The sequence below is a fragment of the Gopherus evgoodei genome, chromosome 3 (genome assembly GCF_007399415.2).
Source record: "Gopherus evgoodei ecotype Sinaloan lineage chromosome 3, rGopEvg1_v1.p, whole genome shotgun sequence".
NCBI lineage: Eukaryota > Metazoa > Chordata > Testudines > Testudinidae > Gopherus > Gopherus evgoodei.
The window spans coordinates 219178523-219205027 of record NC_044324.1 but is presented as its reverse complement, the minus strand read 5'-3'; the positions used below and the strand labels follow the sequence as shown (position 1 = coordinate 219205027).

Genomic DNA, 26505 nt, shown 5'->3' with positions numbered 1-26505 from the left:
GCAAACATCACCCCATTTTGTGTATGCCAAATCCCATGCTTGTGCAAATAGAGTAGACAGGTATGCTTGCGAACATGAGGGGCTTTGGAAGCAGACTCAGGGGAAAGTGTTTTAACAGGTGCACCATCTATTAGCCTGGCTTTTAAAATTTGACCCATGGTATATTTAGAATATGCCTAAAAACATTTTTTCTGAAAGAATATTTATTTGGGACCACATTACAGCTTAATTTAAACAGATAAACAATGAAAAAATGTTAAAATTGTAGACAATTCAGACGAAGCACATGAACCAGCACAAAAATGAAAAGGTAGGGAGTAAACATTGGGATAGATGATTTTGTTGCTTTGTTGTAAAAGGAAATTGTGGGCCTTTTTGAATCAGATACTAAGAAACATATCCTAGTAAACAATGAAATAATGTATCAAGGGACAGTGTTGTGGCACAGTCACTAGAATTGTCCAAGAGAAGACGAGATACAACAAAACTTAAGGATTTAAGGCTTGATCCGTAAGGTGCTAAGCTCTCTGGCCTGATCCAGCAAAAAGCATTTTAGCACTTGCTTAATTTTAAGCTCCTGAGTAGTCCCATTGAATCCAGTGGTATTGCTAGGGCACTTATAGTTTATAGTTTGAAACTTATGGTTAACATGTTTGAATGCTTTGTTGGATCAGGGCTAGAGTGCTCAGTAGCTTGCTGGATTGAGTCCTGAGTGTGAAGTAAAATCTGCATTATTAAAAGAGGCTGCAGTAGATGATCTATGAGGGTTTTCCCAGCCTGATGATCTTTGGCTCTATGCATGTCCACTAGAGTATACATGCCTTTCTTTTAATTTGCCATTTATTACTGAGAAATCTGGAAAAAAAATCCACTGATTATACAGAACTTAAAACTCTCTACTCTGCTATATGGACTCTGCTACTGCAAAACCAAAATGGGAGTACAAAGTGACTAACAAGCCTATTCCTAGAATTGTGCTGAGGTCAACAATGGTGGTGCATGAACAAGGAAATGAACAAACAGAGCTATTTTAATTTCAAGCTCCATTTGAAACACAAGAAATGGAAAATAAAAATCAGTGTTTGCCAAGAAGCTATGCACAAACACTACTGTAAGAGGCAAGCTTTCAAGAAAACATATCAATGGAGATTTTAAAAAAATCACATTATTAAAAGTAACGTTAGAAAGTATATGTAAGTGTTCCTTTCAAAGTTGCATGCAAGCAAACATAGTTCTATAGGTACATTTAAAACACGAAGAAAATAAAGCCATTTGGCGATGGAGAAAACAGCACAAACAAATTGTTGTATTCTTTATAAAAGAACACTTATTTACCACTGTAACTGGGTTCTTTGAGACAGTTGCCTGCCTGGATAATAACAATAATACCTAGCTCTCATATAGCTCTGTGATGGGACACACAAACCCCACACTGGAGAGCAAGAGGTTAAGGAACAGCTCTGGTCCCAGGCAGCCCTGCCCAATCACACCTGTAAAGCCTGCACAAGCTGGAGGCTTTAAAAAAGGGAGCAGAGCAGTTAAGAGGCAGGCAGCGGAAGGGAGCAGATGGCTGCTCTGAGTAGGAAGTACTGCTCAGGAGCTCACTGTGTAGGACCTGACAACACAGACCTGTGAAAACCCACAAAAGAGGGGCAGGGTGATAGAGCGTGCAGGCCAGAGACTTGATCGGAGTAATCTACTCCAAGAAGCTAAAGGAGATTGGAGAAGGAAGCGATCCAGGGGGACAGTGGCTTAGAACCTGAAGGCATTGGGTATAGCTGCCCACCACTGGGCCATGGACAGGAGCCCAGTGGAGAGGGAAGGCCCGGGCTCCCCTATCCACTACGAGAGGACAATACAACAGCAAGAGCCATCACTTAGGGTGAGGGGCCAGTTGGGAAAGACTGTGATTATTCAGGGACCCAGCCCCCAAAACCCCTCTGCTAAAGCGGAGGACTGGAAACCCTGCAGGTGAAGGCACTGAAGGACAGGACTGCGTCAATGGGAACCAACCCGCCAACCCCTGCCTGACCACTAGCCAGCACTGTTTGCAGTTGTGCACCTTCTACAAGATCTTTTGATCCATAAACCTCAAAGCACTTCCAAAGGATGCAAGTATTATCCCCATTTTATGGATGAGGAAAACATTGTCCACTGGACCACATATACACCCTGCCTATGTCTTCATGCCCCATTTTCCCTTCAATTGCTATTCACTATGGATTTGTTGGGAGATTCCAACAGAGTAGGGAAGAAGGGTGGGTGTAGATCATCTTGAAGAAGCACAGTTACTATGGCAATTAACTGTTCTTTTTTCTTAGAGCAGGAACAGTCCCCAAGACCAGAGGAGGAGAGTCTGATGAGTCTTTGAATAAAGATGGCAAGACTGTTCTCCCAGACAGCACATCTGAAGAGGTGGTTAGGCCCTATTAGTAATGCTGAGCGAAGGTATGGATGGAACATTAGGATACAGCTTGCATATATCAAAATCTATTTGACAGGCAGTTGAGGCTGCCTTAGATCTGGTGGATGTGCTCTGATGCCCGCTGGTATCAGAATAACTACTGGTCCATAGCAAAGGAGTATTATAAAATAATAATTAGCTGTTATATAGCGCTTTTCAGCAGTAGATCTCAAAGTACTTTACAAAGGGGTCAGTATCATTTCCCCCATTTTACATATGGGGAAACTGAGTCACAAAGAAGTTCAGCAACTTGCCCAGGGTCACCCAGCAGACCAGTGATAAGCCTTGGAATAGAACCCAGGTCTCCTGAGTCCCAGCCTAGTGCTTTATCCACAGTCTGATTATTTTGGACAGTCTTCTGGATTGGGATTGATTGGCCCCCAGTGCCCCATACATCTCAAGCTATCTAGCTGTTAGCTGTGGAATGGCTTAGTCCTGTTCAGATAGTAGTTCAGAGCTTTCTTAATACCTAGAAGTTGTCGCTTAGGCTCTCCTGGAAATGAATGGTGCAGAGGAAAATACAGGTAGACCTATAGATTGGTGTTGATGGAAATCACAAGCCACCATTGAGAAGAATGCATGATGTGGTGAATGACCATCTTATCCTTATGGAACACCGTGTATGGTAGATTAATCAACTATTGTTGCCAGCTTTCAGACTCTTCAGGTTGATATGGTCCAGGAAATATTTTGATAAGGGTTCAAATGTGGGGTTTAATTCATTGTCCAAGGACACGGACAGCTTCAGAACACAGGTAAAACATGAAGTAGAGCCTTAAAAAAATCTCATCACTGTGGGATCAAAGAATACAGTATAGTCCTGTAAGAGAGGATGAAAGACCAAACTTGTAAGCCAGGAAATTCTCATCAGTCTGAGGGAGAGACCAGATTGTCTGAAGTAAAGCAGGTAGTTCAGAAGGAGTGGAATGAAAGACTGATGAAGAGCAAGTCCTTTCTGCCTTGCCCCGATAGAAAAACCACTTCCATCTCATAGAGATTTCTTGTTGAAAGTTTCCTGTTTCCCAGCAGAATTTTCTGAAGTTCTACAGAGCAATCACAGTCCAAGTTGCTCAGCCAGACAGTATCCAGAATGCCCAATTCAAAGACCTCAGAATCTGGCTGTACTACTGTGACAAGCTCATTAGATCAGGCTGAGGGACTGGAGGATGCACTGCTAATTTCAGTATGTTGAGTAGCAAAATTGATGGGCCCAAGTTGATGCTATGAGGACCATCTTGTCTGTCTCATCTGATCTTCCACAGGACCCTAAGGATGAGAAGAATCAGAGGGAACGGATATGTTTCCAGTCCAAGGAGAATGTGTCTGACTGAGACCTTGAGCTCTTCCTACCTCTGGGGCAGGACTGGTTGCAATTGGTACCATGCTCTGCAGCAAAAAGGGTAATCTGAGGAGATCCCCACCTCAAGTTGCTGGCTATTGCCTCTTTGACAGACCATCAATGCCAGGCACCTTCCTAGCAGATGACCTCAGCAAGTAGTATTTTCTTTTCCTAGAACATGCTGCAGGTGAAAGGCAATGATGGACCTCCTAGTTCCAAAGTTTCACTCCCAGGACAGAGGTCTCTAATATGCCCCACTCTATCAGCAGTTATAATAAATGGTGTTGATACTGTCTATTCAAATCTAAAGGTGCCTTTCAGTCAAAGAAAGATTCCTGGCAGGTCAGGTTGAGTACTCTCAATTCCAAGACATTTATGTGAAGCTTATTCTGTGTCCAGAGGCCACAGTTTGTGAGCTGATACAGGTTTGTTTCCCACCCTAGTCTTGAAGTATCTATCATCAACACAATTTCCAGTGAAGTCAGAATGCAGGGTATGACTCTGTAAAAAGGTCCTGGTTTCGACCACCATAAGAGGGAGAACACAAACACAGCATGAACAGTGACAAGTTGGTCCTTACCAGCTAAGTGAAGGCAATGAAACATTCTCCAATAGCAATGCAATGGTCTCACTTGGACAGATGTGCAAAAGGCCTAATAGTCTGAAACAAAATCTGACTGTTTTAAAACTGATTTACACTAGCTGTGCATCTGATCCATTAAGAAAGGGCTCCACCAGCTTCCAAATTCGGACAGAGCACATCTTGATCCGATAGAGAAATAGCAGTACCTCCATTTAAAGAAAATCTGCAGATGTAACTTCTGATTTTATTTTTCCCTTACACATATGGAAGACAAAGCTGCCTCATGCCAAATAAGGGCCTAGTGCTGAAGGGGAATTTCCTTATCTTTTTCTGGCTACTCATGAAATTACAGTTGCCTTCCATATCTAGTTTGATAAAGTCCCTGTGTCACTTTTAAATGATGCCTTTTGAGACTCTACAGTTGATCATCACCTTCTCTATGTGCGGTGTCTTGAAGCCTGGCCTTTCTTGGGGGTTTCAAATACAGTGTGCCCATTGTGCACAATTCAAAACTGCTATCTTCTCTACATTAAAAGTTCTTTGTAATGTGGATGGGCCCAACATTTCCCCCCCATAAATTAATGGTCCTACTCTTCACAGGCCCATTTTTAAAAACAGGTTTCTAGTGTCTCCTGAAAGGAAACTTGGGTTTGGGCTAATCATCGTAGAGAAGCATGGCAAGGCTGGCTTTCATTCTGGGTTTCCCCCAGATTTTAAGGTAAGGGAAACTTCTGACTGGGAGCTCTTTTTTCAACAGGTCTCATCTGTTTTTGTAAGAAAGTCATTGATCGTACAGAGATAATGAACTCTTTCTGCTCCATCTTTATCCATTGTTTATTGCTATCCCATACAAGATATTTTTTTCTGCTAAGATTCAAGGACCTTATAAAAATGGTAACAATGAATAATTTTAACTTGTATGAGATACCCTCAAAGATGGGATTGGTGGAGGGGTCTGGTTTAGCAGGGCTCTTTAGAGTCCAAGTGTAGGTGGGGGAAAATCTGGGATGCTGGGTTTGGTGAATCCAGGTTTTGAAACCCAAAAAGTTATGTGGATCGGGAACCGAAAAAAAGGTTCAAAGAATAGCCATGCCTCGTTGTGCTTTTATGTATTACAAGGCCCAGATCCTTAGCTTGTGTAAATTAACATAGCTCTCTTATAACCTGACTTCGGTAGAACTATATTGATTTACTCCAGTTGGGGATCTGGTCTCAAATATGCAACAGTAAATCTGGGACTTGCAGGAAATTACTATAGGCTCTACTGTTTGCAGCATCTCTGCAGCACTGCTGAAAGGCTTCCTAACTCTCCCCTCCACAATCCTTTTCAAGAAGCTGACTTTAATATAGTGAAAGTGTACATAGTGGGGGAGAAGGGGGACATGCACTGCCCTTCTGTATGGCACGGACTCCTATAAGAACACTGAGCTCTGCACAGCTTGCACCAAAAATTGACTAATTTCAGTTACTCCCTAAAAAAAAACAACAGTTGGCATGGACATCCCATTTCCTTGCATGGACAAATAAGCCAATGCAGATACTGCTTACTGGTGGCACTGACTGATCCTAGAATCCAATCCAAGATGTTGCCTTTGATTAATCAGTCATCTGAGGAGGAGAGACATATCTTCCATCTTGTGCAGAAATGCAGGTAAGGCTGCTAAGCATTTATAAACACACAATGCTGACTGTAGCCCAAAGGGCAGTTATTTCTAATTGTCAGTGCTTTTCTCCTAGCAGAAATGCAAATTGCATAACACATGCAGAGGCTAGACTGTATCCTTAGGAGTGTGTAATTGTCCACAACATCCAGAGAGCATCGCCATCACATTCCTCTAGTAGAAGCATGTATCAGAGACACTGTGCTCTGGCAGTGTCATTGCTGCTGTGATTGCCTGGCTGCAGGCCACTCAGAGGTAGCACTGCAGAGCGGTAGGCTGCTCAGATGGCACACTATTATGCGCCAAGCTGCTCTGGGGGAGTGCTGCATGGTTTCTCTCAGGCAATGAGCACATGATGCTAGATTGTTCCAAGAGGACAGCTAGAGATGTGGCCTATCTGAGGAGGCAAAGCATGGCACTGAGCCTTTCAGAGTTGTGTTGCTTCATGCCAGCCTACTTGGAGATGGCAGCAGGTTGGTCTCCTGTACAGAAAAAGCATGCTTCAGAGAGGTTGTCATGGACACCACTAAACTGGGGCACTCTTCGGTACTCTTCTCTGCTTTGGGCAGTGTAGTGGTGACCAGCACTGGACAGATATACCACTCCGTGCTTCAGGTGGCGGCCTTAATGACAGCCCCATAAGTAACTTTCCTCAGCACAGTGGATGTTTACTATAGCAACCCTTCATCTGCTGCTTCTCCATGGCTCCTAAGTGCTTGGTGGGGGTAGTAACCGCCCGCCTTCCTCTCAGTGTCAGCTACACTATGCTCCATTTACTCACCAGTGCTGGCCCTCCATGTGCCAGCAGTTCGAACAAGACTAGCTGTCCTGACCCATTCACCAAGTGAATCTAGTTCACCATGGGTATTAGTTTTCCTGCCTCGTTGCCTATTCAGGGAAGAGCAACCACGTGCCCCAGTACTTCCACCATTTGCTGGATAAGCTCCTCAAGGCAGAGCTGCATCAGAGTCATAGAGACACTAGCCGCTGCATCTCTTTAGCTGGAGCAGAAAGCACTGTCTGCAGGTGTGCAGGCATTTCCTGACTGGCCACACTCCTGGAACACAGATCCAAGAGTGAAGATGGTCAATGAACAGGTCAAATGGGGAGAACCCTGTGGACTCTTGGGGGACCTCCCTATAAGCATATAATAGGGTAAAATCTCATCCCCGTTGTCATAAACAGATAGTTAAGGGTTAATGCCTCTTCTACCTGTAAAGGGTTAAGAAGTTCACCTAGCCTAACTGACACCTGACCAGAGGAACCAATGGGGGAACAAGATGTTTCAAAAGGAAGGAGGGAAGTTTTCCTTTGTTGAGAGTTTCAGTTTCAGCCGGAGTGAAAACGATCAAGGAACGAGCCTCTTACCAGAGTAGTAAGTTATAGAAAGGGATAAATAGGTTTATGTTTATTTTCTTTGTAACTTGTCTTGGTACCATTAAGGGAATTATCAAAATTGGGTTTTGGGTATTTTTTTGTGTAACTAAATTTGTGCCCAGGGGAACATCCTCTGTGTTTTGAATCTGTTGTCTGTGAGAGTAGCTGGTATGCTAATCTCTCCCAGAGGGTTTTCTTTTACCTTTCTTTTCTTTAATTGATTTTTTCCTTGTTTTTAGATCCAAGGGGGTAGATCTGGATCCACCAGGAGTTGGTGGCAGAAAGGAGAGGGATGGTTAATTTCTCCTTGTTTTAAGATCCAAGGGGTCTGGATCTGTGTTCACCAGGGAACTGGTGAAGTCCCTCAAGACTACCCAGGGAAAAAGGTAGTACTTGGGGGGGGGCAGTGATACCAGATCTAAGCTAGTAATTAAACTTAGAAGTGTCCATGCAGGTCCCCACATCTGTACCCTAAAGTTCAGAGTGGGAAAGGAACTTTGACACCCGTCCTGGGCCCTCCTCTTTGCATACATTGCCAGCATGGATTTCAGTGTTCCATGGAATGACTCGACCAAACCAGTTGTCTGGATGAAATGGGGAATCCTTTAGTTGTTTCACTCCACACAATTTCTATAATTCTCAGAATAACTGGGATATGAACTTTGACCTACGATCTGATAAAATCTCTTTAGGGAAACCCACTCTGCTGAAAATAATGAAATCGACTTTGGCCACAGCGTCAACCTCTATGTTAGACAGAGCCACTGCTTCTGGATATCTAGTGGCAAAATCCATTAAAATCAAGATCTATTTCTTCCTCCTTTGTGTAGGGTGAGGCATCGGGCCCACAATGTCCACTGCTACCCAGAAAAATGCCTCTTGTATCATAGGGAGGGGGTATAGGGTAACTTTTTATGGTCCTGCCAGTCTCTTTCTCTTCTGACATAAGTCACAAGTTTTGCAATAGTCTCTCACATTATTCTGTATCCCTGGCCAGTAAAAATTCCTTTTTAACCTATCATAGGTCCTCTGTGTTCCTAAGTGATCAGGAAAAAGGCAGTCATGGTCCAGGAATATTAACTCCCCATGGCGCTAGGTACACATAACTAATTGCTTGTAAGATTTCCCAGGGTTTTATCTTTCCCCATGGGAACTTTCCTGTAAAATCTGCTTCCTATTCGAAAAACCTTGCCCCATTTCCCTTCCCCTTGCACTTCCTAGAGTAGGGTCTGCCCTCTGCTGATCTGCAAAAGGCTGGCAAGATGAGCTTTAACTCCTCCCCATCAGCCCTGAGGGCATGCTACTTTTCTCTACTACGCAAGAGTTGGTTTCTTTGTACTATTCCCTTTCGGGATTACAGAACAATATTTCTTTTTACTATGGGTTATTATTTTAACAGCTTTAGTCATAGTAAATACATCATTTCCCACCAGAATACAATCCAACAACAAATCCTCCACACTCCAAGTGCACTTTAGCTATAGGCACAAGAGTTTTATACTGTATTTTCCCAATGCCAGGAGTTCCACACTTTGTTCCTGAAGCAAGTCAGCCTCCCTGACGATACTTTCTCGAACCAGAGAAATCTGGTCTCTCCACCCTAGGCAATCTTTGCCATTCACCTGGGCAACTTTAATAAATTCCATGTCCCTCTCCAATGAGATGGACCTCACAGAATTAATCTGGGGCTCCTCCAAGCAATCTCATCAAAAAAAGATACCAGATTAGTTTGACAGGATTTATTTTGCATAAACCTACACAGATTTGCATCAATTACATTACCCTCCTTTAATCAAGTTCCATATTAGCCACTCCGTTATCTTGCCTAGGATCTATGTCAGCCTGACAGGCCAATCATTTACCCTTTTAAAAAACTGCCATAACATTAGCTTTCTTCCTGTTCTCTGGAACTTCTCCAGTGCTTCACGACTTATTGAAAATCAACATTAACAGTCCAGTGAGCTCCTCAGCCAGCTCTTTTAAAATGCAAGTTATCTGGACCTGCTGATTTTAAAATGTTTAACTTTAGTAGCTTCTGTTTCACATCCTCCAGAACGGAGGAATGGAAAGTGTTATCATCACCACAAGATGAGACCATATCATCTGTTTATTCCCCAAAAACAGAACAGGAACATTTCTTGAACATTTCTGCCTCTTCTGTATTATTAATAATAATTCTACCATTTCCACCTAGCAGTGGACCAATACCATAGTCAGGATGTGGGCCTTGATCCTGCAGGCTGACCCCTGTGCCCATGCAGAGCCTCAATGAGGTCAACAGTACTTTAGATAGGCACAGGATTCTGCCTGCATGGAAAAGCTTGCAGGATCAAGACCTGCATGAGGATATGACTGTCACCAAGATGTTAGAAAGGACAGTAAGAGTAGAAGAGATAAGCTCTCTGTACTGCTGAAGCCCTGTTCAAGCCCTGTTCTTCGTATTAATTTATACAGCCTAGTTAAGTAGCTGAGCTGAAAATGCATTTTTTAAACCAAAGCTTGTCCTTTATTGGAAACCTACTAAGTCTAAGAGCCTGATCCAAAACTCAGTGAGACGGAAAAACTCCCACTGACTTCAGTGGGCTTTGGATCAGGCCTTACATGGGCATGGAAAATAACATCCCCTGGCAGAGCCAGGGTCTATGTCATGGATGACCTAGACTGGGCTACAAAAAATCTCTAGAGTTTCATGTGTATTTCACATGGTTCTTGTGCAACCAAAACAGCACACATGACATCAGTCTTTGGCCACATTCCCTTCATGCAGCTTAAAACCTTTAAATAAAACTAAATAAGGACCACCTATACATACAAAATAATATAAACAGAGCAGATTTCCTCTCTAGGGCTCTCTATCCTGGCTTCTAGAGAGCAAACACTCTCTCCCCGAAAGAAACTCAGACTCTTTAAGGTTCTGAGACTAACCAGGCTCAGTTGCACCTTACTACCTCAGCTCAGAGAGCTACTAATAGATGAGACTGTAAAAATACCTGCTGGGATTTAACTCAGAAAATTCCACAGTGCTGTCTGGCTCAGCAAGGTCTTCCCGTAGGTGCTGCTTTGGAGAGGGATACATCATGATTGCTGGGCATTACTGCACCCCTACAGATGTCTACCATGTCACAACTACCTTCTCATCCCTTTCAAAACAGGGTTGCTGCATGTTAGCAGAACAGAATGAAAGACTTTAGCACCCTAACTATTGTACCTATTCTGTAGATAAACACATGACAACATGTTCCAAAGTTATCAAAATGGCATCTTGCCTGAGAACAAAATACATTGACAAACTCAGAACACGCCTAAACCTGTAACCTTTAAAAATAAACTTTAATAAAAATAAAACCAGCAACATCAAATTTTATACTGACAATAATTAGCACAGCAAGGCTAAATAGCAATAATGTGATACAAGGGGAGATTTATTTGTTGCTTACTGTAGCAGAGTTACATTTTAGTGACAGCAGCTGTGGCTTTTCATTTTGTAATATTGAACAGCAAGTTTCTTTGAGAAAAACATCTATTCCCTCTTTGCAAACTGCTCTTACACTTAGCATGGGTCCAATCTACAAGCTGTTTTCAAAAAGCTAAAAAAACCCATTCTATTTTGTAGGAATGAATATTCTAGCTCACTGCAAATGTCATTAACACCTGTATACTACTGACATCATGCTTTCAAAGTAAGGATAGGTCATCTTACTTTTAATTTCACACATGCACATAAGTGGTAAACATTCAGAGCATTCCTGTTAATGATGCCATCTGGTGCCTCCCATAATTGTGTAATACTCAGCCTTCCAAATAAGATGTAATGGCAGCAACACACAAAACACACTGACATTTACAGTAAGGAAATTTATTATCAGCCATCAGTTCAAAATAAATGTGTTTGCATGACTGCTGGTGCTATAAAAGCAGCACCTTTACTAGACAAGTGAAGGTACAATAAATAATGGATTTTAATCCACACATGTACAAGAAAAATCATAAAAAATTTATTACTCATGCACAACAGCATCTTAAGCAAGAGTTACTGCTTAAAAATTAATACCTCTCTTTTGATTAAATGAAAACCATGCACCCTGAGCCTTTGTTTGCAATTTCAACATGATCCCATACATATGCTATAAGATACAGAATTGTTTTCATTTCATTTTAACTTTAATGTAAATATATATTAACCTTTATGTTTAGATCAGGGAATTGTCTCTTTACTACGTGTAGGGCCACAAGTGTTTTTCAATGTTAAAAACAATACACTACAGTACTATAACTAAGGAATAGCTCCAAACTGCAAGATATTTAAGGGAAAAGCCACAACACAAAATCATAACACTGAAAATCTACATCTTTATGACATAGAGCAGTGACTATATAAAGGTTGCCAAACTCTTTCTATTAAAAAAGTTGTCCAACTTTTTAAAGAGCTCTAATACTTACAATGTTTACAGCAGTTCTTGAAGTATGGCAGGGAGATAGTCCTGGGATCAGGAAGGTGCCTTTTTCTGGACCTATGAAAATCTGTTCAGATTTGCTTGAGTCACATGCTATCAAAATTTACCATCTGCAGCCTGTCTTAGACTTAGTAGAGATTGTTAGAGACTTGTTGCTAAAATCACTCAAGGTTCCATCTACATGGAATGCTCCACAATTTGTCATTTCAGCATGCCACACAGAACTAAATCTCTGATGGGATGCACACAAATTGGGTCCTCTTTCCACTGCTGATTTCTAAAAATCAAAATATCCTTTGACCTAAGGGAAGGTGCACTGGAAAGTGGGAAGTGTCCCAACAGACCATAGGTTATAGACCACCCCCTTTTTCTAACTGATGTTACTAATTTAGTTCCCTTGACAATCTTTATTACTGAGGGGGTAAAAGATGTCAGCTGCAGGCAATGAATATTCCCACTTGATTACACCAACAAAGAGCCCTTCCAGTGCAACATCCCTGGGATGAGAGATCATCTCTATGCTGGCCTTGTCCAGCCATTATTCATTACGTTAAAGATCCTCACCTGATTTTTTTCCATAGGTAAAGTGGTGGCTGGGGGACTTGTGGTCAGGTATAGTGTGTCCCAAGTTGACTGGGATATTAATAAGGAACTTTGGACATAGGGTGACCAGATGTCCCGATTTTATAGGGACAGTCCCCATTTTGGGGTCTTTTTCTTCATAGAGGCTCCTATCATCCCCCACTCTCTGCCCCGATTTTTCACATTTGCTGTCTGGTCACCCTATTCTGGCATATTGCAATTATCCAGTTTAACAATAAGAGCACTGGAGCAAAACATAAGGTTAATGGTTTGCTTTGCAAGAGTCATTTAATAATTAACTTGCAGCCTCAGTTTTCTAGTCGAAATACTTGTGTGGGGAATCAACTTCTGCACATGCTACCTGGGATGGAAGTGGCATAGAAGTGTTTCAGTCATCAGTTTGAAAATGTTTGAGATTTTTTGCAGCTGAATATGAAATATGGTGTTTAGATAACATGCCAAATACCCTAAGCAGGTTTGCCTTCTCTTCCTGTAATAAACTTGAACAGCACAAAGCAGTGCTATACAACAGCTGCCAACTTCAAATCCAGAAATGTCTACATTTTAGTGGAGGATAAATTGACTGCCATACAATATGTGTGTTTGTAAAACACTTTAGGATCTTTCTGAATGAAAGGAATTAGAAAGAAAAAGGACAAAGAATAAGGTTGTTATTAATATTTTTTCTTGTTCTACAAAAACCGTTTTAGATATCTCAAACCAGTACTTCTCTCGCATTTCACACAGTTCTGATGATCTCTTTCAATTTTCTTTTATGGGGGGTTCCCCCCGTAATTGCCATAAGCACCAGTCTGGAAACAAGCAAATGCACACACATGCTGTGATACAGCACCAAACACCATGCTGGAAATGCATCGTACACAGCCTATTTCCCCTCCCATCAAGTAGTACCAGTGCCTGTGCTAACATTTACCATCTCTAGCATCATGAACAAACTTTCTGTTTTTCCAGATTTCATCCTCTAGAGGGACAGGAGTACTAACAGCACTGCAGTGCCAGAGCATGGTGCAAGAAGAGTTTGTAGAAAGATGGGGAGTTTAAAAGATTTGCCCAAAGTGGGGTCAAAAAATCCTTTCTTGGATGAGAAGTTAGTATGCTTCACTTTGGTAATGTATTGAAATAAAAGAATAACTGACAGAAAAAGTAAACCACCCCTAAACTTATAAAGGGAACAGTTTGCCTCAAACTGGGGATCAAACTCACAACCTCTGTAAAAGCAACACATGTAATTGTGAATATGGGGATATTCCACCTGATTATTGTGAATACCACTGTTCATTATTAATATGAAAACAGGTACTTTCATGCACCATTATGGAAATTATAGTGCAGGTCTCATGGACAGTGCAGTGCAGGTAGGCATTGCTGACTGAAGAATGTACAGGAGCTTGTGTTGCAAGTCTTTGATCTCCTCAAGGAGGTATCTGAAGGGTGTCAGGCACCCACTTCTCAAAGTCCTGGAACTGGCAAAAATTGTTGGCCACTGATTTTGGTGGACGCACAACTGCCTTGTCTGGAGACGAAGATGTAACAAGTTATTGGAGTGGCCTCCTTATCTGCCCAAGTCTACTGTTCTTCAAAGGTCTCTTTGTGCTGGGGGTTTGGAAGAGGGGGCTGTGTTATGCTAACTTCTCAGTCCAATGGAGCTGAGGTCTGGCAAACTGCTGCTGATAGGAAACCCAAGAATCCCAGTATGGTCTTTGGGGGGCTCATAAGAGCTGATTCACACCATCTCTGTCACGGAGGAGGATCCTTGTTGAACTACGGATTCCTGTATGGATGTGGAGGGAAACACTGCACTAATATACAGGAAACAATGTCACTTTATCCTCCTCAACATCCTCCAGTGGAGGATGTACAGGAGCTTGTGCTGCAAGTCTTTGACCTCCTCAAGCGGTATCTGAAAGGTGTCAGCCACCCTCTTCTCAAGATCCTGGAACTGGCAAAAATCATAAAAAGGGCAGAGAATCTTATGGTACCATGAAGTAATGGTAATCCAGAGACCAGGGTGTCAGTACCAAGAGTCGTTCAGTACCCATAAGTACTGGGGATTCCAGCTCATCTAAGACTGAGAAGTCCCTGGAGTACCAGAACTCCTGCAATATGGAGTGGGTCAGTACCAATGCGGCAGCTGAAGTGAATGGTACCATCAATCTGCAGTGTGTTGACAGAGGGGCCAAAATTGTTTGTCACTCTGATTTGCCCCGTATCAAAGGCGCCGAGTGAGAAGTCACCGATAGTAAGCCTGATATAAACTGTGCCGCTGTACAGGAGTGTATGTTCTGGGCCTCCTTGTCCTTCTTAAATGGTACTACTCTCTGAAGTGCTCTGGGATCTCCCACGCCACTGGCACTGGAGGAAGTCTTTTGCTTCTGTGGTACCAAGCTGAGAGATCGAGACCTCTGACACTGTAGACTTACTGGGAGACCACAGCCTTTTGGGAGCCAGATCCTTGTGATGGGAGACTGAGCTCCTCTTTTTATGAGCTTTCCCTGAGTCCTCCAAAGTCCTCCTGTTCTTAGTACGCCATGGATCAGCTGGATCAGTTCAAAGACGAATGTATAGGGGGTGGGTCTCCTGACTCGACTCAGGTCGAAGGGAGCACTCCATCATCAGAAACCTCAATTTATTCTCCCAATTCTTCTGTGCTCCAGATTTGAGAGCTAGGCAGAAGTTACACTTTTGGGAGATATGGGACTCTCCCAAGCAATGGACACACACACATTGGCCAGAGCTGACTGGGATACCTTCACTATAAAGGCAGCATTTGAAGCCAGGTATGCCCCGCCAGGCTGATAAGTCTCCCTAGAAAAATAATGGGGGGGGAGAGCGAGGGAAAAAGCCAATTCCCTCACTACTATCTAATTAATTCTATACTAAATAACACTAACTAGAAACACTAAACTTACTAAATAAACACTAAACTAACTAAACTAAAAGAACGAACTGTACAAAATGCTGAGGCATGCACAAGGTGGACAAGCTAGAGCTCCCTCTCAAGTCAAGGCAGTAGAGAAGGAACCAAGTGCGGTTTACCTGTGCAGCCCTGCATACTCTCAGTGTGTGGCACAAGGTTGTACAGAGTGCACGTGCAGGCTGAATGGACACTGCTAACGGAAACTCTCTGATCAAGGACTGTAGAGGCCCAGGCAGACTTTAAGCGGAGCACCAATAGGGACACTACTCAAAGAAGAACCGGTATTGTAGAGGAATTCCTGTATCCAAATTAAGCAATTCAGTCCAAAGCCAGATCCTCAGCTGGTATAAAATGGCATAGCTCCAAGGAAGTCAATGGAACTATTCTGATTTACATCAACCGAGGATATGGACCCCTATATTTTAATGACTTCACTCCATCATATCCCATCTGATTTTAACATTTTCTGTTGCTTTACCTGTAGAGTATCTAGAGCAGTACAGAATTATCTGAGTAATATAAAGATGCCCTTTTTCAATCCACACACAGCTGTGTGGGATTCTGTAATACTTTAATAATTGCTCTGCCTTCTTTTTGTGAGCTGTTGCAGAAACAACAATCCTGAAGTGCACAATAAAACCTAACAGCTCAAATGCAACCATGCAATAAAAAGTCCAACAGAACAATAATGAAGGGACAGAAACAAAAAATAATTCCACAGTCATGATATTTTTATTTTTCACTGTGGGTCAGTTATTCTCCTAAATTATATCAGCTACTCTTTTCTTATATTGATAATTCCATGGAGCAGATGGATAACAGAATGCTCCCAGATGGTGAGAAAGTAAACAAAAATTTATAAATTGTTTATTTATGAAGATATCATTATAAAATTATTTAATTATCTATAGTTTTCTACTCTCCGATTATAAGCACTTCATTAACAAGCAGCATGTTATGACAGATTTTTTAATTCTGATTATTTTTTTTAATGTAACATGACTAAAAATGACTGACAGGTGGGCAGGACTCTTGTACAATATTATCTAATCTGTTTCAATAATGTGGAAGTTAAAATTTTGAGTCTTTTCCTCCTGTGAAAGTTGATTGTTCAACTCAGGTTACTGATTCAGAATACATGGACTGGACATTTCATTTTGATTTAGAACAGTTTTGGAAATGATGTGATCTGTTAGTGAGCAGAAAGGAGTTTTAACTATCATGAAACTCTGTAGTGTGATACATGTATATCCTGCAGTAATTTTGAGAAGAGATGGGGCCCCTCAAATGTTGTGGAGGTTCAGTTTGAATGAACATCCCTAAGTTTCAACACATATCCAAACCTCCTGGGTCTGGCAACTGAGCTGGAATTTTTGTGAGACCAAGCACTCTGAGTGATATTCCTGTACTTCCTGTTTCCAGCTGGGGCAGAAATACTTTGAGGACAGTACTTCCTGGTACTGGTCAAAGGGAGATGTTTTAAAGCATTATGAAATGTTTTATTAGTATTATTTATTATATTCTTCTGCCTGTAAAACCAAGTTACCTTGATACCACTGGAAAGCTGTATAGGCTCAGCAAGAGACAAAATGACTAATTCTAGAAACCTATTGAAAAGTTTCACAAAAAGAAGTTTTTCATTGGTAACTGTTGGTCTTTGAGAATCACCTCTGCATTCACAGCTCTGTGACTGGGGCCACAAGTCACTGGGGGCATGCGAAACTTTCACAGCAATTTCCTTTGGGGGTGCGTAAGCACCCTTGTGTGGTGTCTTATATTCAGAGGTGAAAGTAAGCCGGTACGCCCCGATACAGCATATTGGCAAGAGCCGGTGTGCTGTACCAGGGCAGCCCAGCTCTCCTAGGCGGCAATTTAAAGGGCCTGGAGCTCCAGGCCCTTTAAATTGCCTCCAAAGCCCCACTGCTGGAGCTCTGGGGTAGCGGCAGCGGGACTCCAGGGGTTATTTAAAGGGCCGGGACTCCTGCTGTCTCTACTGCCCTGGGCCCTTTAAACAGCTGCCAGAACCCCACCACCGCTACCCCAGGGCTTCAGGGGCTATTTAAAGGGCCAGGGAGGTAGAGGCAGGGGAGTCCCGGGCCCTTTAAATAGCCCCTTGAGCCCCACTGCCGGAGCCTTGGGTAGCAGCGGCATCTGGGGGTTCTGGCAATGGTTTAAAGGGCCTGGGGCAGTGGCAGCGGCGGAGCCCTGGACCCTTTAAACTGCTGCCGGAGCCCCCGCCTGCCACTGCTACCCCGGTGGGGGAGGGGGAGGGCACTTAACGGTACAGGGCAGGCTGGGGCTGGCTCTGAGCCCCACATTCCCGCCCCTTCTGCCTGAGTCCCTGCCCCTTCCAGGGGCCAGAGCCGGCCCCAACCCAGCCCCGTACCAGTAAGTCCCTATTTCTACTTTCACCCTTGCTTATATTAGGTGCCCTAGTCCAGTGGCTCAAAACCTTTCCAAACTACTGTACCCATTTCAGGAGTCTGATTTGTCTTGCATACCCCAAGTTTCACCTCACTGAAAAACTACTTGTTTACAAAATCAGACAAAAAACCACAATTGTTTCACAGCATATTACTACAGAAAAATCACTTACTTTCTCATTTTTACCATATAATTATAAAATAAATGAATTGGAATATAATATTGTACTTACATTTCAGTATATAGTATGTAGAGCAGTATAAACAAGTCATTGTCTGTATGACATTTTAGTTTGTGCTCACTTCGCTTGTGTTTTTTAAGTAGCCTATTGTAAAACTAGGCCAATCTCTAGATGAGTTGTTGATGTATCCCCCTGGAAGACCTCCACGTATCCCCAGGGGTATGCGTAACCCTGGTTGAGAACCTCTGCCCTAGTCTACCTATGGAAGTGCATCCCACAACCACTTCAGTGCCTTCTTCTGAACCACAGAGTCCCAGGGCACATAGGACTCTGAGGCAGAGGGGAAAGTGCATGGGGAGATTGAATACACAGCAGCGAACATTAAAGAACAACAGTTACTAGTAAGTATCCTCCCTTTCCTCTTTGAGGGCCTCTGTGTATTCTTGCTTGTGGGTCATTAGCAAGCAGTGCTAATCAGGTTACTGTTAGAAGAAGAATTGTTGGCTGAGTATGGACTGTAGCACTGTTCTCCCAAATTGGGCATGGGAGCACGGTGCTAAATCCAAAGAGTAGTACCTGGTGCAAGTGTGCACTGAACTGCACACTAATATTTTACAAATCTCCACTACTGGTAAGTGCCAAACACAAAAGCCACACATGCAGCAGTGGCTCTAATTGAATAGTATCTTAAACCTGTAGGTACTGGCTCCCAAGCTACGTTGTACCAGATCTACACACTTTCTTATCCACTATGATAAGCTGATATAGGTATCAGAGACAGGTTGATACAGGTATTTTTTCCCTTGAGCTATGAATAGCCTCTATGATTTTCAAATAAGCTTTCTCTTTCCCAAATAAAAGCATAAGTCTCGTTACGTCTAAAATATGGAGAAGTACTTTCCCTCATGGGAAAGGGGTCTGGAAAAGAAAACCAGAAGGGAAATGTATTGGTTGGGATGAAGGTTAGATACCACTTTGGGCAAAAAAATAAGTTGAGGTCTAAGTACTACTTTGTCATTTTGATCAGCTGTGTAAGGTGGATTGGCCATAAGAACTTGCAGATCACTATCTCTCCTTGCTGATGTTATAGCAATCAGAAAGGCGGTCATTAGTGACAGGGGTTCCAGGAATGCCATACCAAGAGGTTGGGAGGGATGCCCCATCAACTTAGTCAAGACTACAGTTAAAGTCTTGGGGGAAGTTGCATGTAGAGTAGTAAGCACTAATAAGACCTTTCAGGAAACCAGCAACCACGGGGTGGGAGAAGAAAGGTCTTTTTCACAGTATGTTTGATACTGTGCTGATGCAGCCAAGTGCATTTTCAAAAAAGATGCAACCATCCTTGAGATTTCAAATAAAGAAGCTAGACCAGGAGAGATGGAATCTCAGCTTGTGATGGAATCAATCCTTTGCTCATGGCTCAAATAGAGAATCTTTTCCATTTCTGATTGTAGTATTTCATAATAGATCTTTCCAGATTAGAGCAATATAGTTTACACTCTTTCAGAGCAGGAGCAGTCTGTTATGGTTAACAGATTATACTCAGTGCTGCTATATGGAAAGACTGGGTTCAGTTGGAGTACTTGTCTGTCCCCCGTCTCCAGACCTTCTCCAGCAGGTCTGGAGACGGGGCAATGGATGAGGTGGTTCTACTGAGAGTTCTCACAAGTTCACATACCAAAGCTTTCTTGGTCACACTGGGGCCACCAGAATGACATTTGCTCTGTCCCTTTTGATTTTCCTAAGCATGCTGGGAATGAGAGGACAGGGAAGGATGGCATATAGCAGGTATGTACTCCAATCCATCAGGAAGACACTTGCTGAAGACTTCTAGTCCCTACCTGCTCTCATGTATTTGGGGGTGTTCTGAGAGGAAAACAGGTCCACTTTTGGATGTCCTCCATTCTTGAACAGCTGGAAACCTTTTGATGCTGTCAGGAACCACTCGTGCTGGTCCTGAATCTTCTTGCTGAGAATCTGCTTGCACATTCTTGCTGATGCTGATCTACAGGATACCTCTGGAGCCTTATGCACCATGGCCAAAGTTTTTTTTTTTCAATGCAAAAGAGTAGAGACTATGCTCCTCCTTGCTTGTTGTTGTAATACATGTCCATGCTTTTGTCTGTCTGCACCTGTATTATGTGATGATGAATGAGGGTAGGAAACTTCGAAGGTCAGCATACCACTCTGAGCTTTGGGATGTTGGTATGGAACCTTGTGTCCTAGAAGTTCCATAGTCCATGCACTTCCAGAGCTCAGTAATGCATTCCTCACAACCCCAAGTCGAGGCATCATGGTTATCATGGCTGTGGGAACAGGAGATTTAAAGGTATCCCTGGGTGGACACTCTGCTGCACTACCCATTGAGGAGGTCTTATGGGTAGTCTAGTGTGAGTGGTCATGTTGGCTGACAATTCCATGAAGACCATGAGCCTCAGAAAAAGATCAGCAGACAACTCTCTCTGAGCCCTTAATGTGACTTGTGCTTGCTATATGGTGGTGGAATCTTTGCCTCCAGAAGGAATGCTCTGACTGGTACCAAGCCCGTACTGTACCACTCAAAAATCCTTCGCTAGGAGAAGTTATCATGACTCTCGTGTTATTGCAGCCCTGGGTAGTGGAACAGGTTCAAGTAGTGGCAATGACTCTTCTCACGTCCTGTTTTATTTGGCTTTTATCAGTCAATCATCTAATACGGGTATACATGTACTCCTGGGTGTGGAGATAAACTTCCATCTAGGCATTTGGTGAAAATCCATGGAGGCTGCTGGCAGGTCAAAAGGGAAAATCTTAATTGGGAGTCTGTTTCCTAGAAACTAGGGAAACTGTTATGTTTCTTCCTAATAGCCATGTGGAAGTACACATCCTTCAAAGAGAGCTACACCACTTTCCTTGGTAAGCGAGGGAATAATCTCCTCCAACGCGAGCATCCTGAATTTTGATGTCTGGATATACCTGTTCAGGTTCTTGAAGCTCAAAATGGTTCTTAGACCATCCACCTTCTTGGGGATGAGCAAATACCAGGAATAAAAGCTCTTCCCTTGATGGATTATGTGGGGAGGAGGGGCAGGAATTACTTCCATTACCCTTTCTGATAGCAGAGTCCACCTTCTGTAGGAGTATGTTCTCATGGGAACTGTCCCTAGGGAGGGAGAGAGGATGAGGGGGGGCCGAGTACAGAACTGGTTGGAATATCTGCTGAGGATGGTCTCTAAAACACAGGGATCAGAAGTGATTATGCACCAGCTGGTGTAAAATAAGGACAGACAAGGACTGAAGGGAGGAAATGGAGAAAGGTGAGGGGAAAAGGTACTAGAGACAATAACTTGGTTCTCAGGTAGCCTATCAGTCTGCTACTTAGAAACAGAGTCGGTGGCCTAGTCTGTGAACACCAGTGTTCTTAGTCGTATATTGTTACTGAGGCCTCCTTCCATAATTTAGCTCTGGGGGAAAATGGAACCTCCTTTGAGAGGAGCAGCTTTGAGGAGCTGCTGTCCCTTGCCTCTGGAATTTGGAGGCTGGACAGGAGGAGGATCATCTGAGAAGTAGAAGGCTGGGAAAGGCCAAGAGATCTAGCTGTGTTCCTAGAAGACTTTATTTTTTCCAGCATGATGTCAGTCTCATCACTAAAAAGGGCATGTCCTTCAAAAGGAACTTCTGTTTTGGAGGCGAGACCCAAAAATAGGGACTTGCTTTCCCTTATATAACCTAGGGCTTCTGATGTAAGTTGCCATGCGAGGATGCTTACATGCTCCACAATGCACCTGGTTTCAAAAGATGGTTCCTTGTGCTCATGACCAGAAGTGCAATCCCACAAGCAAGAACACACACAGCAGCCCTCAAAGAAAAACAATTTTTACACACACGGTGCTGTCATGCTTTTAAGGTTCAATATTGTATGATTTATTGAATCTGGAAGCAAATTATTTATACCATAAGAAAGCAGAGATTCACAGGTCTCCTGGGGTATAAAACACCTGGCTCTGGCCCTCATGAGATGGACTCAGCATAAGGGCTGGGGCAATGCAGAGGCAGTGGCATAAGTTAAAGCAGCCCCTTGATTGCTCTGATACAGGAGCCAGGCAATAGAGCTCAAAGCAGCAAAGAACTGAGACCATGGATTCAGTCTTTCCTCAGATCCATAATCATTGATCATAAGCAAAGGGATTCTGAGAATCCAGAGGCTAGGGCCATACTAGAAATGATATTGACCTAGACAGATATGAAGGATCCTGTGGAGAACAGGGTGTATGGATGTACAGGGGTAATGGTCCACCAAAGACAGGCAACTATATTACAGATCTCCTGAATCTGAAGAGTCACCATCTCAACCAAGCCTGGCTCTCCATATGAAGGGACTGAAGGGAGATAGATCCATGGTGTCTTGAACACTATAAAACAGCTCGCTCTCTCGCTCTCTCTCTGAGTGTGGCACAGACTGAACTGCCCTTCTGCAGGAGGATAGGTTTCTTTTCAAGCTATGGAATGAGAGCACAAAAATCTGATGGAGGGGGCATGAAGAAAAACTAGCACATAACTAGTGCTCATTTGTATGTGACAGAACCCGTCCAGGCTCACAGGGAAACTGCCTCCTCCCAACAAGGCTGAGTTCAGTCTGGGCTGGCAATCCCATGCACTGCCAAGTAAGTCAGGCAAAGGTCTTCTGGTTTACATCTCTGATCTGATCTCTGGAGGAATGAAAGGGGTGAACTGGGTACTTGGAGACCCTGCCAGAATCATCCCAAGTGGAACAATAGTTAGGAGTGAACCTCTTCATACTCACAAGGTGGCTGGAGCATGCTAAAGTGGCTGCACAAGTCGCAAGTGCCACAGGGCTCCCAATGTGCAAAGTTTCCTAAGATACTAAGCTATTAATGGTCCATGGGGCGTGTGTGTGCGCATGCAAATCAAAGGTTGTGCTTAGCGAGGGAACTACCAAGCTGCTCAGCCTGGAGCTGTTACTACAGGAGACTGACATAGGCCAGTCCCAGAAGCTGGAGTGACAGGAGGGCAGACAACAGGGAGGCAGAAAACAGGTTTGAAGCTTCAGAGGCAGTAGACTGAAGGCTGATGGGCCTTTTCTCTGCTTTCTTATGGTATAAATAATTTGCTTCCAGATTCAATAAATCATACAATATTGAACCTTAAAAGCATGACAGCACCGTGTGTGTAAGAAGCCAGGTCTGGGCAACAAAACAAGAATGTTAGTAAAATTGTTTGTTTCCATAGCAAAAATAGATAGAGAAATCATTATTTGGTCACAACGGACATTCAAATGAAAAATGTCACATTTCCTGAATGATGATTGTCCGACACTACAGCTTTTGTGCTGTATTTAATAGGGAAAAGATCTGCAGTTACACAAGATGAAAATTACAAGGACTCTGAGTCTTCATGCATCAAGGCACAAATCACCAGCACTGGTCAAGAAGAAATACTTCTCACAATCAGGAGAGACTCCCCCACTCAATAGATGCTGAGAAAACCAGAACACAGAAGGGTGGGTGAAGCCAAACTGGGACCCTCCAGCTACTTCAGATCTAGAAGTGTGACCCCAACCCTCCAGGGCACCACGGTCCACTGAGACCCCTTTTCCCATCCACGTGGGTAGGAGGATATCCTGCTTCAGAACCCCCGGATACAAGGGATATCATCAGACTCTGCTTTAAGTGTGGACATTGGACATTTTTATTTCTTTGCTGATTTGTTCTTTGCTTCCTCTCTTCTCCCTTCTCAACATACTCTTTCCCTTTTTCTTACTCTGGGCTCCTGTTAGCTCATCTCTTTCACTAATCCCACTTATCTTACCCAGGCCCCCACAATGCAGACTTCTTTTAAAATGTAGAACCAACATGACGTTTTTCAACCTGACCACCTCCTTCTCTGCACTTTTTGTCTGGCCTTGATTTTAAGCTCTTCATGGCAGAGACCATTTTTCTGTTTGCACTGTGCCTGACTGGGGCCTTTGAGTGCTATCATATTATAAACATATAATAATCACATCCACGTCAGTTGATTGTATTAGTTCCGGCTGTAGCCTCCAGTTCCCTTCATCACAATGCATTGTTGACTTGGCTGTGGGATTCTGCGGGCTGAACAGGATTATTCATGGGTACAGTTCTTCCTTCCTGAGACGTCTGAGTACAAGGACGGCAAGTGACTTGACCAAGGTCACACAGGGCATCAGTGAAAGAGGCAGGATCAGAAAGTAGAGCCTGCCTCCTATTTTTAGTACTATAATCAGTCCACCTCACTAGGCTGCCTCTTAAGTTATTAAAATGATCCAATTCATTGTAGCCAAAGGCCACGTAGTTGATTAGCAGAAGAGCCAATTCAGTCTTGTTAGTTTCATGCTCCTGCTACTTCAAAAAGCTATGAGCAGTGGTAGTGGACTAGACTAACCCTCAAGCTGCTGGGGACTCAGACTGAAACTTCCAGTTTAAATAGAAAATAGCCCTTTGAAAATCATTTTTGAATGTTAGTGCATATGTGAAGACCCTAGCGAAGCAGCTGGGCTCCATTTCTCTTTCAGCAAAAGGCTAGTGGTGACCTGAAAAGTCCACACGGCTTTTCATATAAAAGGAATCCGTTAAGTTTGGGAGGCTTCAAGCAATGCTCACTAATCCTACCCAAAATCCTCAGGAAGGATCTTTGCACAGTGTTTTATGAACCCCATAAATACAAAACTCTCAAAAATGAGAGGTGAGGGTTGTGTTTTGTGGCTCCAGCAAAAATGGTAATGGGTTCTGCCATTAAGGCAACTTGAATATAATTTGATGACACATAGGAAGCCGTTTAAAGGAAAAGGATGGGCAGCCAATGACGCAGAGGATAGGCAGGCAGGAGAAATGTTTTGCATATGAAGGGGAAGATTGTTCCAAAGAGCAACACACAATCCAATTGGCTGAGATAGATTCTGGAATTCTGCTTTGTTAATGCTACCTAATTAAGAGTTTTCAATGCCATGAACTATCTACCAACTATGGAGGGGACAGTACTAAAGGATATTATACATGATCCTGTCTCTGCGAATTGAAATCTAGCATTAAATAGATGTAAAATTATGTTTCCCCAAGTAAATTATATCCACTTACAGAAAATATCCATCACTGATGTGTTTTTTTCCCTGACATTTTAACTTCATTGGTGACTTCAGAGAAAACATCTTTGTAGTTTTTAGTCATTTAAAAAAAAACCCCGGATATTTTAATGCACAAAAGTGTAACAAATTTAACTTTAACAAGCTTCCAGTTTACCATCTCCAAGCTGTATGAGAGTTCTATAAATATATACTTTTGACTAAGGGGATCTGCTTTGCTGTTAAATCATTCCTGACACTTTGCAGTGGTTTTTGAAGGGGTTCTGAAGCATTAAACAAGCCTGGCTGCACGTCTGAAGAATAAATTGCTTTAAAATACATCAAACAGTATTTCTACCCAAATTGTCAGAAGTGTATTATTGTACTTTTTGTCTTGAAAGCAGAGCCCCAACATAAAGGATAAAATCATCAGTACAAAGAGCTATCTATGTTTTAATTAAAATAATTTAAAATCTATGAGTTTCAAACTAATTTCATAGGAAATACCACAAACATGAATATATTTACTAATAGGGAAACACTGTAGAGCTCAGTGGCTGTGGTTTATAATCATCAGTTTGAAATATATGATTAGAAAGATACAGTATGGCATAAGCAAAGCCTAGACTGTAAGGGTATGAACACCACGTTCAATGTAATTAAGAAGCAGCCTATCAACACTAAGACAGTAATGTCATCCCCATCTGCCAACCCTGCATAGCTGGCACTATGCCTCCTGCCTGCTGCTGCTTCTGTTACCCACCTGATCTTTGGAGACCTGCTTTGATGGAGCGTTATGCCAAGCTTTTCCAGAGGATAGACAATCTGTCGTCTTGGTCGCACGGGAACCATATAATGAAGGGCAGATGTCAGGGAATGGGCATAGGGATTCTGAAACTGAAAGAGAGCAATCTATATTTCAGCACAGAGAATGTCAGAACAGTGCATCACAGATGTCTGTTGTACGGCTTTGCAAATACAAAATTCTTAACTCTGTTGGCTAAATCTGAGAGAAAAATCAGTAAACAAACAAACACACTCAGAGCAGAGGAATGAATTGCAGATAATTCCTGACACTAATGAAGATAATTATGAGAGTAATTACATTACTATCTCTGTGGGAATGACAGATAAACAAGTGGTTTGGTTTATGGGATTTTTCAGCACAAGTATTTTCCCCAGGAGGTTATTTTTCTCCACAGTGATCATGAATCAGCTTGATTTGACCTCATTAAGCTGTATTATCTGCTTACTGTTAACCTTTGCTTGTTTGGCAAACGATGGTGTAAGAATTTATATAGAAAATCTATACTGACTGAAATGTCAATTTCATCCAAGTGATAAATGTTAATAAACTAGAAAAAATTTGAACTGAACAAAACCCCCAAATGTTAACTGGATAGGGCAGGTCATTAGAAGCAGCT

At 42.7% G+C, this 26505-nt stretch overlaps 1 protein-coding gene across 1 annotated transcript in view; it reads right to left on the bottom strand.

Annotated features, from left to right (window-relative positions):
* CFAP61 (cilia and flagella associated protein 61) overlaps nt 1-26505 on the bottom strand; it is a 189331-nt gene that overhangs the window by 110108 nt on the left and 52718 nt on the right. Inside the window, 2 exon segments of the mRNA XM_030558110.1 lie at nt 25845-25879; nt 25882-25980. Coding sequence (XP_030413970.1) covers nt 25845-25879; nt 25882-25980 — 134 coding nt within the window.